At 36.8% G+C, this 16,095-nt stretch overlaps 1 protein-coding gene across 5 annotated transcripts in view; it reads left to right on the top strand.

The window, feature by feature from the left end:
- Window positions 1–16,095, top strand: part of CHD7 (chromodomain helicase DNA binding protein 7) — a 126,524-nt gene that overhangs the window by 91,981 nt on the left and 18,448 nt on the right. For all 5 annotated transcript variants that reach the window (XM_072328528.1, XM_072328527.1, XM_072328525.1 and 2 more), the window contains 10 exons: window positions 4,248–4,424; window positions 5,250–5,393; window positions 7,332–7,587; window positions 11,802–12,012; window positions 12,577–12,772; window positions 12,979–13,146; window positions 13,838–14,017; window positions 14,304–14,414; window positions 14,499–14,704; window positions 15,646–15,845. In XM_072328528.1, the coding sequence (XP_072184629.1) occupies window positions 4,248–4,424; window positions 5,250–5,393; window positions 7,332–7,587; window positions 11,802–12,012; window positions 12,577–12,772; window positions 12,979–13,146; window positions 13,838–14,017; window positions 14,304–14,414; window positions 14,499–14,704; window positions 15,646–15,845 (1,849 nt within the window). The remainder of the gene's footprint in view (window positions 1–4,247; window positions 4,425–5,249; window positions 5,394–7,331; window positions 7,588–11,801; window positions 12,013–12,576; window positions 12,773–12,978; window positions 13,147–13,837; window positions 14,018–14,303; window positions 14,415–14,498; window positions 14,705–15,645; window positions 15,846–16,095) is intronic.

Below are 16,095 nucleotides of genomic sequence, written 5' to 3'. Positions count from 1 at the left end.
ATTCAAGGATACAGAGTAAGCTGTGTTTCTGGATTCAAAATAACAATATTCAGAATAGCTAAATATAAGGTTATCTATGGTCTGAGAATGGAGTTCATTCTTATAGTAGGGAAAGCTCTGTCCTGAGTGTAAGACAAATGCACATCCTTTAGTGTCTTGACAAACAACCAGTTAAACATGAGTTCTTACTGTGAGGCAGTAGTTGAAAGGGCAAGTGAAAAGTGTGTGGGAGGAAAGAAATCTTTATTAAGAGTAAAAATCTTACACCATTCTTCTGTTTGTTCTTAATGTAGCGTGTAGTCCAGTTCTGCCTAGTTCTCTTGTCTTTTCCTCAGTAAGTGCTGAGAAAATGAAATCCTTAAACTATGAGGATTGTTGCAAGGTAGTTTTCACTTGGCTCCTCTGAAGTATGTTTTCTATTTTGAAGACAGAACTGTGGCACAACTTGACATAGCATCAGGGCAAACAGGTACTCAAATCTAGTGCAGAAGCACTGTAAATCATAGGAACTAGAAGTTGGATCCATTTGGCTTAGGAAATAGCCGTTCTTTCAGCAGTTTATCAAAGAAAGTTCCAAATCAAAATCAGATACACTGTTGTAAAAGATGATTAATTTCAATAGCAGTTGCTGCCCTGAAGTTGAGGATAATAATTGCACTTAGCTTCTTACCTAGATGTATTATATAAGAGTGAATTGAAATTAATTATTTTGTATTTTATCTGTCTAAAAATGTTACATAGCAAAGAAGATATTTTGTCATTTTTAAATTGGTTTTATTCAATTACAGCTGTCTCTATTATGCCAGAATGTTTTCCATATTGCAGTTACTCTTCCTGTGATGACCATGGAAGTCATTTGACCTCATGTCAAGTACAATGTCAAAGCACTCACGGCACAAAGAATTGAATGTGTTTCTGCTACCTTTGCTCTATTAACTGGTTTAAGTTGAGAGTCAAACAATTGCCATGGTTGGGGATGAGGCAGAAATGAACTCTTCCTTTTGGTGGCAGTTAGCTTAGATGTATCATGAAATAATACTGTGTTCCATTCTCTGTAAGACTCCATCAGCTGTGAAATGCACAGCAGAAACTGAATTATGAGGAGAAAAATGTCTCTCTGCATCCTGACAAAAGGAATCCACATGAAGTGCTCAGTTTGGCATCCTCTAAGGCACTACCAGTGGGCATTTGATGGGGGATGAGGAGAGAGAGAAGGCAGGCAGGCTTTGGCAGCATCATTTCTGGTCCTTTTGCCAAATGCGTCAACTCAGACTTCAACATCTTTGGCTTTTTAGGTCTTAGTGTGAAAAGAGGCCTCTCAAGCTGAGCAGATTTTCAAAAAGACAGCTGAATATTTTGGAAATCTGAACAACTTTGAAGGACAGTAATAAAAGCCTGCATGCATGAGAAGCCCCTACCCCATCTGCAGTAGTTTGGATTACAGAATCAGCACTGGTAGCCAATCAAGATGTTGTGAAAACCTATAGAGCAGTTGATAACAGTTTTTTTCAGTGGTGTTATTTTGATGCTAAGGACATCATGTGACTAGAAATACTTCCTTAATTCCTGCTTTATTGTTTGTGACACTGATGGAGAGAAGCCTATCCTGATATTCTTGAGCAGTAAAACTGACAGGTCTGACCGGAGGCCTTCCCTTGGTGAAATACTGAAAATAGGAATTGCTATTCTGTGATATCCTACCTCTGAAAGTTCTGTTGTAAAGTTGGGAAGACTGCATATGCCAAATAAAGTTAAGGGCAGAGCCCTGCAATAGAGTTTGAGGTGTGTTTGAGAGGATTTTGCTTTGCAGTGTAATGAGGGCTGAGAAGCATTTGGCACATTTGTGGAGACAGGATACCATGTCTGTGGTTCATTTTACTTGAAATAGTGCTATTGATGTTCAGAAATTTTTCTGGCTTGTGTGATTTATTCCTTTTGGACTTGGCGTGTGTTGATTTAAGAGTGTTTTCTTGCCTGCATTGTTTTCTTCCTTGCTGAGAAGCTACAGAGCTATGGTTAGCAGACAGCAGTGTAAGGTGATATTTCACCTACAGGGTCTTTTACCAAAGATGTCAAAGTGTGTTTTATGGAATGAGTGAGACTTTTTTCCAGATGCCTCACTGCTATAATTAGTAAATATGCATGTTCCTCACATCTGTTCTGCAGTTCATCAACATGGGAGTCTTGAGGTTAGTGAGAAAAGTCCATGTTAATCTTTTAGTGTTACTTCTGATGGAATGTGCATCTTTTTAGTAGTTGTGTTTTTATACACAGCCATTGATCCTTCTCTATTTGTGTCCTCAAAGAGGTAATACAACCAAAGCCTAACCCAACATTTATATTCACATCTGCTTGTTGCATGTCTGGGCTGCCTCTGTTTCTTTAGTTAATTCTAGAGTTTTCCATTCAGAACAGTAAACTATTTCCTGTTAAGAGGACTGACTTCCTCAAGTGGAATATGTTCTCTGTGTAAATTGGTGTGAAATTCTTCTGTTTTTGTTGTCAGAGGACTTCTTTGGGGTGCCAGACTGAAACAGGGTAAACTGGCTTCCTTGTTGTCTAAGAAGTCAAAAAGCTGTAGGCCACCTGCCTGATAATTTCTACGTTTACATTTCTCAAATGCAACAGGAATAGTATTACTTGGGAAAGTAAAGAAAAAGAATCCTAAGTCTTAGAGTCCCCATACAGTAAAATTCACGTTCTGAGGATTTGTTTCTATTTAGCTGACTCTTATAATCACTCACTTTGGTACAGCATTTTGCTGTCTCTTTGAGCTCTAAATATGTAATTGCGGTCCCTCTTATTGCTTTATATAGGATGATTTTTGTAGCGCACTGTTTGCCAGTCATGAGGTTGCCTATGGCAGTCTTTCCCGCTACTTGGAAAGAATCTCCTGGGCTGCAGTTTCATATCTTTGCAGTTACACTTGGTTCTTGAAAAGATCACAGTGTTTCACTTTTCTGGCTTTCTAAGTAGTCTACTGAGTGTATCTTCATCTGTTGTGTGTTAGATTACAACTGTTTTTCCCCTGAGAAGGTAAATGCTTCTGGAATATGCCACACAAAAGCATTGTTGAACAGATCATTTCTACCTCTGAGGTACTCTTGATATGCATACTCAGATAGAATGTTGAGTTCAAGATACCAGGTTTCTAGTCCTTTCAAAGAGTCTGTAGCCAATTCTGATCACTGCAGCTTGAAGAGGATTATATGCAGGTCACTGGCCATCTCACTGTAAAATATCAGTTTCTTTTGAAATGTACTGGATGTACAACCTACGGTTTTCAAAGCAGGACAGGCTTTGAACTTGCATGATGCCAGTCTTTTCAGAAACAGGTGTCCTGTGCAGACCATGTGTCACTTGAGATATCTGGTTATGTGTTTCTTTGAACAAGTTTAAGAAGAGATATGACTCAATATCAGTACAGTGTTCATTTTGTGATCTTTTCTGAAGATTGTTCAGAGTTTTTCTGAAACGTAATATTAGCCGTAATAAGACCTTTAACTAGCAATAATTAGTGAAGAAGATGCCAGGCATCAGATAAATCATAGTGCTGAACTTTCCTTGAAACAAGTTCTCAAAAGTATTGAGGAAACGTTTATAAGTTCAGCATTTTTCTTCTTTTCAAAGCTGCTTGCTGTAATTGTAGGTGAAACTTGACGTCCATTGGAACGTTGATAGCTGAATCTTCTAATAGTCAGGATGATTAATCTTTAATGTACTTAAAGGTTATTTGTATTGTTTGGGAGAATTGTGATGTATTTCCTCGTTTTTAATGAAGAAGAGAGTTCTCTTGACAAAACTTATTTTGAGTTTTGCAGGGATACATTACTGCTTCCAGACATTAGTACAATTCATTCAGATTCTAGCTGAAATACTTGTATTCATGTAATCATCACACAGTCTTCCAGCTACTCTGTAGTATTGCTTGAGGTTGTGGCCAAAGTGCAGGACCAGGCACTTGGTCTTGATGAACTTCATCCCTTTGGACTTAGCTGTATAAATGAATATGCAGTGATTCTGTGAGCCTTTTTGCAGGAAAAAACAACATAGCTAGCTTGATACCAGTAGTAAACTTAAACGTTTGTTCTCCTTCCATGAGTCAACAACAATGACTTCATTTACTTAAAATAATTTGCCCTTTGTACTGTTCTGGATTTTCTTTAAATAGTGAATTCTGAAGATGAAGCAAATCCACTTTCTTTCTTGGACAGTCAGTTTGCTCTAACGCCTGCTGTTCTTTCTAGGGTCGTGTGATAAAGGGGTCCTACAAGTTCCATGCTATTATCACAACATTTGAAATGATTTTGACTGACTGCCCCGAGCTTCGAAACATTCCATGGCGTTGTGTGGTAATCGATGAGGCCCATAGGCTGAAAAACAGGAATTGTAAGCTTTTGGAAGGACTCAAGATGATGGATCTGGTAAGTGTGTACATCTTTTAAACTAACTAAATAAATAGATCTGCATTTTTGGTATTTTTGTTTAGTATTCATTTGGTATTTAGTCCCATTTTGCAGTTTCACCACAAAGTAAAAGTATTGCTTCTTAAGTAAAAGTATTAAATGTCAAGAAGAAGGAGAGACCGCATCTTGAGAATCTTTAAATTACCTGGAATTTAAAGCTGTTTACAATTTTATTGGTCAGAAGATTCTTTAAAACTGTAATTGGAATGCAGTCAAGCTAAGTTTATACCTGGAGTTCAAAAAATGCTGGTAAAAATAAAGTGGCATCAGCATTATCTTACACAAGCACTAGTGACCTATAGATCGCTTATAGATTATGTTTTCCTCATTGTTAAATAATATTTTTCTTGAAGTAGCCTTGAAGCTTTATGAAAGAAAGTTTGTAAAAATATTGCATAGACTTTATTGTTACCATTAAAGGGGAGCTGAGCTTACGTTATGGCTATAGATGGAGCCAGGGACGACTTCTCACTTCAGTTCTTTCTCAGCTACTAAATTCATGTTTGATCTTGGGCTCATTGCTTAACCTCTCTGCGTACATCCTGTAAAGCAGCATGAAACTTCTCTTTTAATCTCTGTCAGTTTCATACTCTGCTTTGTGAGCACCTTAAGAGGTGAAGTATTCTTCTGGGCTAACTGAAGGAAGACCAAAACACTAGTTTATAGATGCCTGGAAAAGAACTATATATAAATTGAGGCAAAATGAAAACAGAAATTATACATATGTACAAAAAAAGAATGGATTTAAATGGATTTCTAGGCAAATCTTTCTTAATCTTTCAGGAACATAAAGTGCTGCTTACTGGAACTCCTTTGCAGAATACAGTAGAAGAGCTGTTTAGCTTGCTTCATTTTTTGGAACCAGGACGCTTCCCATCCGAAACCACATTCATGCAAGAATTTGGGGATCTGAAAACTGAAGAACAGGTAATCTGCCCTTGCATACTTAGTTCTCTGTTCAGATATTGTGAATTTAACCATTCTGTTGTATCTGAACTTTATTACTTGTTTTTACAAGCAATACCTGTTTTCTTCCCAGGTGACCACAGTGGAGTTTATGTTTTGTTGGAATACATTTTGATTTCTTTTTCCTTTTGATCAAAATTCATTTTAACTTGCAACTGTTTTTGTTTCTTTGACAATTGGTCATACAGAAATGAGTTGTTTGTTGTCATGGTTTTGCTAACCTGTGACATTTGTCTTCTTTGACAAAACTAACTTTAAAGTTAAACTACTGTAAAATTACACATAGGATTTAGCTGAGACATAACATCTTCATTTAGGCAACTTATTGTGGCTCTTTGCACCTTGTGGTAATCTAACTTCATGACTACGTGCTTTTTTTTGTACAACTTTGTCTTGGTTCTGTCTGAAAATTCCCCAATTTATTGAATTTTTGACTTTTGAGTGCTTGAAGTGGTTAACTTCCTTCGATATTATCTTTATTATAGGTAATTGTCTAAATATAAAATAAAGAAACAAAAAAACCCCAATTCTCTCCCAGCCTCTTACCGTCTGGACAACCGCTGTGTGTCCTGCGGGAATCATAAGGGTATGTTTCTGCAGATTGTGCAGGCAGTTGCATGTCAGTCAGCCTGGACTCTGACCTGATTGGAAGTGAGCCAACTGTGATCGTGTTAATATAGTGTTTGAGCAGGAGTTAATATATCCTAACTCTCAACATAGCTTCTGTCTGGCCAGCTCAAAATGTCAGCGGGGCAAAACTGGAAATTTTTGATGCTCTGTGTGGAAATATAACTAAAATAATGCCATCAGTTGTCAGCAGATTTGGAACCTGCACTGCTTGGGCAGCGAGTTTTGGAAGAAGTGTTGTCTTTGTGAATACATCATTTCTGAAATTTGCTTTTTGTTTCAAATGGTGGAAGAGATGATATGTTAGTGACTTAGGTTTTCTCCTTCATTCCTTGCAGTCCTATTCCATGTAATTTTTTCATTGTTCATCTCTCTAGACTAATTTTCTCCTTTCTCTTGAAGTTGCACTATTACTGTAGAAATGATGTGAATTCAGGAGAAAGCTGCTTTTGTTATTGTTTCTGTTACACAGCACCCTACTAGGAGGTGATGACCAATTTCAGGGTAAATTGTCAGCTCTTTAGCTCAGAGCTGGTTTGTAGTTTGATGAGAGATAGAACTTCAAAAATAACCTTAATGCCAGCTCGTTATATGTGTATGGAGTATGCTTGAGGTTTTTGTATAAAGGCCATCATAAACACTTGACCAAACTCAGCAAACTTTATAGAAGGAAAACAGATGCTTTCCCTCTGCCTCAATAAAGCATATATTGCCAAACCTGGAGACCAAAAAAAACCCCAAACATTTTAAAAAGAATTCACAGAAATATGGGATTTTCATTTTGAGAACACATCTAAATAGCTTTCTGCTTTGGCAAATGTCAAAACTAAGAAAGTAAGAAAAGAATTAGGAACAGACATTTGAAGGGGAAAATCGCATAATTCACTGTACTTAGTGGAATAGCAGTTAGATAGAAGTTACTCTAAGACTTGATCTTAATGTCAGATTTGCTCATATAGCTGAGTTGTGACTATTTAGGGTTAGCTCTGCACAGCTGGTGTGCAGTAGTGCCGTTGTCTAGAGGGATGGTTCTAAGGGAGATCATTTAATGACATGCACTAAACAGAAGTGGTACAGTCTAAAAGTTGGCTTCAGAAATTTATATCATAGTGTTAACTAGGAAATTTCAGTTTCTAGGTCCTTGAGGAACCTGTTTACTTGTGATCTGAGTTAGAAACGAGGGAGGCCTTAGAATTAAGAAAACGTTAGAAGTAGAAAAATAAATATGTGAAGACTTAGAGCTTTGATTGTTGTTCATTTAATGTCTCCTAGGTGCAGAAACTGCAAGCTATTTTGAAGCCGATGATGCTGAGACGTCTCAAGGAGGATGTGGAAAAGAACCTGGCCCCCAAAGAGGAAACCATCATTGAAGTTGAGCTGACAAATATTCAGAAGAAATACTATCGTGCTATACTTGAGAAGAATTTTGCGTTTCTCTCAAAGGGTGGAGGTCAGGCAAATGTACCTAATCTCTTAAACACTATGATGGAACTAAGAAAATGCTGCAATCATCCGTACCTTATTAATGGTAAGTCACATCATCATCTTTTCAAGAAGTATTTTTAAGACTGCTCAGTGTGTTAAAAATTCTGTTCTAGTTTCTCCAGAGGGTTAGTTGTTAATTCTTCTTTCCTTAAAATTGATATGCTGAAAGCAGAATAAGTGACCAGGTGAATATACTATGTGCCTTTTTATTTATGTATTTTTAAAGTAGAATAGTCACATAACCTTTGAGGTTCCTTTGTGTTTAGAATCTGCTAGTCAGGACAGCATTGCTTTTGAAAACAGCTGCACTGCTTTTTTCAACTCTTGCTAGTCCTGTCAGAGTCGGTGTTAGTATTGTGTTAGTATTGAGCTTTTTCTTTCTGTTATTTTTGCAAAGAATACTTCAGTTATCATGTGGGTTCTGCTTCTTCACAATTAGTTAGCTACTACTTGTTTTCTTGCTGCAGAGTATTATGAGATAGTACTAAACATTTCTGAATAAAAGTTGTGGGTCAGGAAGTGACTGAGATGTGCTTTTATGGACATGTGTATTCAGTTCATTTTCGTAATTTAATTGGACTGGAAAAAGATCTATATGAATGTCATATTAGATTTTAACAGTGAATACTCTGTTTCATTGTGAGGCTATTGGTTTTCAATCAGGATTATCTATGACAAACACTAGGTGATGAACCAGCTAACTGTAGTTGTCTCTCTGAAGCATGCTGAACTGTATGTGTTGGTCAAATCAAATCTTCCCTTTGAAGATGTAACATAAGCCTCTGTACATAGTTGCGTGCTACTAGTTCCTCGTTTTCCAACTCTTTGTTACTGTATGTGATTTATGCTGTCACTGGTTTCATGCTTGTTACCAGTTTCATGGTGAAAGACTGTTTTATCATGAACCATATGTGATTGCAGTTTTTATTGTGTGATTCCCATATTGCAGCGCTTGCTTTTTTATTTTTTTTTGACATTTTTTGTTATGCTTAAACTGATTCACCAAATGACATCTCATTATATTTCATCTGCAAGTAATTATTCCAAAGGCACAATATAGAGTTACTCCAAAGTACCTGAACTCAACCATGCTGGTGGGCTGCTCAGTTTCTAAGTTCAGATGAACATGCAATTAAATTAGCTTTGTGGTTCTGTTAGAATTTGTTGTTAGTTCTTTGCTTCGAAGTTAATTTATTACATAAGTGGGTTTACCAGAAAACAGTTCAGAATGGTCAGGTTATGAGCTTCTGAACTTAATGCGTTTAATGTTCCTTGGTTTTCAGCTCATTTTAACTTAGTGATTGTTTTTCCTTGCCTCATCTTATGGGGAATAAAGTGAATGCTTTTCTCCTATTTTGTTTTGTGAAATAGAGTTCACGAGTAGCATTTGCAGCATTGCTTACAACAATGATTTTTTGTTTTTTTCTCCTCTCAAGTCTTGTATCATTTAATGTCTGCTTGAAACTGCTTAAATTCAGGTAGCTGTATGGAAAATTTCAAGTATTTTTGAATGACTGCTTCTTAATCCTAATAAAGGGAGGTGGAAGTGTCTCTTGAGCTTTCTTCTTTTTAACGTTTTTGTGACTTCTGAACATTTGGACTTGCTTAGTGGGATGCAGCAAAACAGCAGGTGGGTCAAGCCTTAAGATCTGTTGCAAGGGAGAAGTAAATAAATCCCAACTATTATTAGTGTGGAGGATGGGACTAAGCAACTAAGTTCTTTTTAATTCCAGGAGAGAAAATACTCTTATGTCCTGTCGTTGTCTGAGCCCTAGGTTTTATCTTGTTGATCAGTAATTAACATCTTTGTATTTACTGTGATGACACAAGTTTATTTCTGACAAGAAGCCTTGCAGTGGCGTAATGTTGAATGGTATTTTCCTGAAGAGTAGCAAGCTCTGGAGACTTAAGGCTTTTATAAAGAGGTCTTGGAATCCTTCTCATTTTCTTCTACGTCTACAGGTTTTGTAAGCAAACAGCAGTATATGTGTATTTGCATATATAGACCAAGTAGAAGATTGTTTTGTTTCACATAGAACTAAGTGTTCTAGGTAATCTTCAGTTAAGACACAGCAGTTTGTATCATGGAAGTAGTATGATAGGGGTTGAATGTGGTGATTCTTTGTTTCTTGATCAGTAGATTAGCTTTGTGGTGCTGAGAAGAATGGCCGTCTGCTGGAACTGTCCTTGACCCAGACTTCTAGAAGGAGCTGCTGCATTTTGTGTATTCTCCAGCCAAGATGGGCAAATAATTGTCCGTTTGGTTTTCTCAGAGCTGGACTCCTTGTTTCCTCCCTAGCAACCACTCAAGTATTTATACATACATACAAGACGCAACAGCAGGGAGTGCCTCTGTACTTGCACATGCTACAGAGTACTCTGTTAAACACTGGAAAGGTTTCTTGCTCTGTTCCTTATGCTCTCTTGAGCCCAAGGAGTCTCTCTTAACTAGAAGATTTCCTGATATTAGGAAAGCACACATTCAGACTTCTTTTCATTCACTAATAAAAATCAAAAAGAATAGAAGTGTTACAAGCATATAAGACTTCAAGTGTCTTGGGTAACAGGTACTACATGTTCATCACTTAGTTGCAATTGAAGTAGGAGTGAAAAGGAAAAGGCAGGCTTTTATGGGTTTTAGCTGGGATAGGATGATTGAACTAGCAGATTTTTGGAGATTGTGGTCTGTCATGAAAGTGAATATTGCTGAGAAAAAATGCTGAAACTGGAAATCTATCATTCATAAGACTTATTGGTAGGTTTGTTGTGGTGTGGTTGGATTAGTTGGTTTGCTTCTGAAGATACTGAGTGTACGTAATGTGACACTTGACAGCCTATTATATTCTGACATTGACTAAGCTCAGTAAAGAATCTGAGATTGCTACCTTAATTTCTCCTGTTTTGCAAAATGGGTGATATATGAATAAGAACAGCTTGAAGGATTGTTTAAATCTATTTTCATGTGGGTTTCTTTTTTTTACGTGCAAACTATTAGGATTAGTAATACTTGGAGCATAGGAAATCCTTGTTGTAAAAGTACCTTTAGGTGAAAGCATTAAATTTTGCGGAAGTGAGCAGTGCAAGTAATATGAAATTGTCAGCCTGCATAGGGTGGCATCTAGTTAAGACACCACGTTACAGTAGGCAAGGAACCAGTGATCACGCAGTGAGGATACATTTGCCTGTTTGCTTACAGGCATCTAGAGATGGGATATGGAGAGATCCTCAGTGGAAGCCTGGCAATATGTTTTTCTTCCTCCCTGCCCCAACCCTCCCACCTTTCTTTGTGTTACTCAAAAGTAATGTTGAAGCTGGATGTTAAGATCTACATTTTGTTTAAGAAAATAAAAATCAGAGGACCTGAAAAAGACAGCCCCTCAAAAGGTTTATCTACGTATGAAATAAGCTTAGGATGAAGATTCCCAGACTTCTGTGTAGCCAAGAATATTTATCTGAAAATGTTTGAATAATATGTTTTGTGTAGAAGTGTCACTAAAATAGGATTAAAGCATATGAGCATAGGAAAAGCATAAACTTGTTCTGAATTTATCAGGTAGTGTGCAGCACAAGGAATATTTGTTTCTATGCTTTTACTTCACATGAAAAGGGAATGGCAAGAAGGAAATTTTGGCTAGTTCTCGAAAGAATATATACATTGAATAGCTTCATTAACTGAGGAGAAACGAGATGTTCAGTGAGGGAAAAAATCTAAACAGATGATAAAATAAAATTTCATAGTGCCCATTTTTTTCTAAGGAAATTAGCTTTTTCACTGTTTGGATTTTGATTCTCTAGATAGTAATGAAAGGGGTAGGTCTAAGTCATGCTTGTGATTGACTTTCATTTTGAACATCGAATGCGGTTTGTGTTCCTTGCATTTTTCTGTGAGAACAAGAATTTTCTTCCATGTTGAATTTCAAAGAGAGTCCATTTAACAGTTAGAATAGTTTTTACCTTCTCATTGTTTTTTCTTAATGTCTCATTTAATTGTGTTCATTAAATGATTTTATGAAATTATTTAGGAAAGATTTTACTCCCTTCAAAACAAAAATTGAATGAATACTCAAAGTGGCTTTTTAATTATACTGTGTTTGTGTGTATGTTTGCATTAAATTTAAGACTAGTATTTTTTTATAAACATTTATTCACATAGTGTTTAAAACATTCCTGTGCTCTCTATAGGGTATTGAAGGCAAGTTCATTGTTTATTGATAAAATCCTCTGCTGTGTTCATGTATTGCTGTCCAATCTTTGCAGGTGCTGAAGAGAAAATTTTGGAAGAGTTTAAAGAAACACACAATGCCGACTCTCCAGATTTTCAGCTCCAGGCAATGATCCAGGCTGCTGGCAAGCTAGTACTGATTGACAAGCTGCTGCCAAAACTGAAGGCTGGTGGCCACAGGGTGCTTATCTTTTCCCAGATGGTGCGCTGCTTGGACATACTGGAAGACTACCTCATTCAAAGACGGTGAGAGCAACAATATAATGCAATTCTAAATAAACAGTGCGTTCCTCAGTGGCCACAGTATTTAACCTGTGAGTGATCTTTATTGTAATGGGATGAAATTCAAGCATTTTACTGTATTTTCTGGTGTCAGCTGACTGCAAGTTGCAAGTGCTGAAGTTTTTCTTTCAGATGAGTACAAAATGACCTCAGAGGGGCCTTAATAGGTCCTCCTAGTTTAGCTAGTTAAATGTTTCAGTTACTCTGGAGTTTTTTGCTTAATTCCAAGTATTTATTTAATTCCTTGGAGTGAGAACCTGGTTTTAACTGAAGGGTACAAAACAGGAGACAAGGTTGTATATCTTCCACTGATGAAGTTGTTGGGTACAACAACAGTCATTCCGCTTGTTGTAGCTATTTTGAAAGTAGAGTGGTATATTTCCAGCCCTCCTTCCCTCTCCCTGTTTTGTTTTTTTGTTTGTTTGTTTTTGTTGTTATTTTTGTAATTTTTAATTGTATATTTTTGAAAGAAACAATGCCAAAAGTAAGAATATTTGCAGTAAAATTCTCCTTACATCTTTATTTCAGGTACCCTTATGAACGAATTGATGGCCGAGTAAGAGGCAACTTGCGTCAGGCAGCTATTGACAGGTTTTCAAGACCTGATTCTGATAGGTTTGTTTTCCTGCTGTGTACAAGGGCAGGAGGCTTGGGCATTAATCTTACTGCTGCTGATACCTGCATCATTTTTGATTCAGACTGGAACCCTCAAAATGACCTCCAGGTAATATTACAAGAAATGATTCAGTTGAAAGCTTCTTGCTTATTTCCTGTGAAATTTTGTTGACTTGCAAGAGAAATTACTGTTGTCCGCTCAGTAAAAAACATAAAGATTATTATTTATATTGAAAGCAGTTACATTTAAAGTAAGTTTTCTATATTGATTTTTTTTTTTTTTCTTTTAACTGAGTATCTGTCCTGTTTCATCAGGCTCAAGCACGATGTCACAGAATAGGACAGAGCAAATCAGTGAAAATTTACAGGTTGATTACAAGGAATTCTTATGAAAGGGAAATGTTTGACAAAGCTAGCCTGAAGCTTGGCCTTGATAAGGCTGTGCTACAGTCTATGAGTGGAAGAGAAAATGCTACAAATGGGGTAAGAATTAATATATTACGATACATGATCAACAAATTATATGAATGTATAACATTTTTGTCTCTGACTTATATCTCAGCTGGAGAAAGATGGTTTTCAGGTAGAATATGGCATGTATTTTAAAGTGGGGTTAATTAAGGGCAAGGCTACATGAACTGGCTCAGCCTATCTCATGCATCATTAATTGCCAAAAGCACACAGGTAGAATCATGTTTCCTCAATCCTCATTCATTCTCATCATTCTACCCTTTACATAGTGTTGATTCTTACAGTTTTCAAGCTTCTTGCAGGCTGCCAATCCACCCGTGAGTTTTTTGTGTGTGTGTTTGTGTGCTTTAGCCTTTCTTCCTTTGGACTTCTTTGTTTGGGCCTTTTTTCAGGTTAGTAAGTTAACTATGCTCCTGGGAGGAGTTTAGCAGTCGTCGGAGCTAAAGTAAGGGGATTCAGTGACAATGAATTATTAAATCGTTTAAACCACTCGTATAACTTCACCCTAAGAATGTTGTTGTTTGCATTCTTCTTTTAAAGGTGACTTTAACATGAATGTTTAATTGACCAGCACCACATTATGTTAGGAGTACAGTTCTTAAAATGCTAAGTAAAAAGGCGATTGATGTCATTATGTTGTCAGATATAAACACTGGCTAGTGTTAAAAAACAATAAAACAACTATCTCTCTTGCATGTTACAGGTGCAACAGCTTTCTAAAAAAGAAATAGAAGATCTTCTTCGAAAGGGAGCATACGGTGCTCTGATGGACGAGGAAGATGAAGGGTCTAAGTTTTGTGAAGAGGATATTGATCAAATTCTCTTAAGGCGAACACACACAATTACTATTGAATCTGAAGGAAAAGGCTCTACATTTGCAAAGGTGTGCATTGGCATTCAGAGGAAAAATAATAGAGTTGTGACCAGAATAGGTGGAAGTAGTACTGAATTACTTTCAGTGTGAATTTAGTTTTTTGGTATACTTTTCTTAGTTTTCTTCCTCAAAACTGTTGGGACATCTGTATTTCCAGTTAGACAGTTCATAGGCTTCCTTTTTTCATTCCTTGACAATGCTGTTTTGTAAGTCCTAGACACTACTTACCAATGAAAATAGATATATTTATAGTGAGTAGTTAAGAAACCAATGCATGTGTTTTCATGTCTTCTAGGCTAGTTTTGTTGCATCTGGGAACAGGACGGACATTTCCTTGGATGACCCTAATTTTTGGCAGAAGTGGGCAAAGAAGGCTGAACTGGATATCGATGCTTTAAATGGAAGGGTGAGAGCTTTATGACGGTACTCAGTTCATTTAAATTGAAGATTTTTCTCCTCCTTAATTTCTGCATTTTCACTTTCATTTTAGAATAATTTAGTTATTGATACACCAAGAGTAAGAAAGCAAACCAGACTCTACAGTGCAGTCAAAGAGGATGAACTGATGGAGTTTTCAGACCTGGAAAGTGATTCCGAAGAAAAGCCTAGCACAAAGCCACGTAGGCCTCAGGACAAATCACAGGGTTATGCAAGAAGTGAATGTTTCAGGGTAGAGAAGAACTTGTTGGTTTATGGGTAAGGATATACAGATTAAATAGAGTGACTTTGGATAAAAACTGAAAATATATGTAAATAGCATATAGTAAATACTCTTTCCTCTCTTTTTCATGTTCACGTGCACTCTGTGTGATTTTTACCTCATTACTGTATATACTTAACAGTGAGATTTTAAATTGCTTTGTGTTATAGGTTCCGTATATATGTATTTCTTATTTAGCTTAAAGCATCCAGTGTCCCACAGCTGGGTACGAGCTCACACATAAGAAACCAGAAACAAATACCATGTATTTTATGTTATAAAGATTACCATAGTTATTGAGACTTAGTCTCTCTTTTCTAAGTATTGTGAAGAATAACAAAGTGCATTTATAAAGATTGGTGTGGTTGTGAAATCAGGTCAGTTCAGAGTTTTTTAGCATAATTCTTGTGTTTTGATACTACTTGATTTCAACTAATTGATGTCTTATAATTTTTCCCATTGGATGTACCAGTCTGAATTTTTATCTCTTTGCAAGCAAGTAGCTGTATTTAAGTATTATTCCAATAGGCTTCAGAAGGACTGGCTATACTTCTAGAAAGCTGTGTATAACAGCCACTAACAGCGAATTTCAGGATCAAAATAAAACTGATTCCCCAAATCCCATGACTATAGGAATTGGCTGAGTTTCCTGTTCATAGTTTGCTGGGACCATTAGAGTTAAACATATGTACTTTATTATTTTGAATGTAGTTCAATTGCAGCTTTACGAGCAGTGAACTTATTGCCTGTTCTGTAAAATAAACGTTCTTAACTCTTTGCTGCTGTAAGCAGGATTCCCCAATGTAACCTGCAAACGCAAAATGCATTGATGGTAGTACAGGAGGTCCCAACTTGCTTGGCACCAGGAGTTAAATTGAAAGTCACAAATTAAACTACCAGTGCCCTGGCTATTGTATTGAACATATTTTTCTTGTAGCTGGGGTCGTTGGACTGACATCCTCTCACATGGGCGCTATAAACGTCAGCTAACAGAACAAGATGTGGAAACCATCTGCCGGACTATCCTGGTATATTGCCTTAATCATTACAAAGGGGATGAAAATATCAAAAGTTTCATCTGGGATCTGATCACTCCAACTGCAGATGGGCAAACTCGAGCTCTGGTTAATCATTCCGGTATGTCTACTACAATCAAATAATGATGCTAGTAAATAGGAAAGAATTGCTTCAGTCATGCTATGTCTTTAGTTTAAACTATAGCTGTTCTGACATGTTGTAGGATCTTGTCAGATTTTATGAGTAAGGTGGGCTTTGACTGGGTCAGTACTTAAAGGGGAAGTCACCCTCAGATGCTTTGTAGAATGCAGTGTTCTTGCTCATAAAGCAGTTTGAACAAATATTCTAACATAATTTTTAAGTGTTGCCT

This window comes from Excalfactoria chinensis, chromosome 2, assembly GCF_039878825.1.
Source record: "Excalfactoria chinensis isolate bCotChi1 chromosome 2, bCotChi1.hap2, whole genome shotgun sequence".
Classification (NCBI taxonomy): domain Eukaryota; kingdom Metazoa; phylum Chordata; class Aves; order Galliformes; family Phasianidae; genus Excalfactoria; species Excalfactoria chinensis.
Note: the sequence above shows the minus strand (reverse complement) of the source record. Positions and strands in the feature narration are given on the sequence as shown.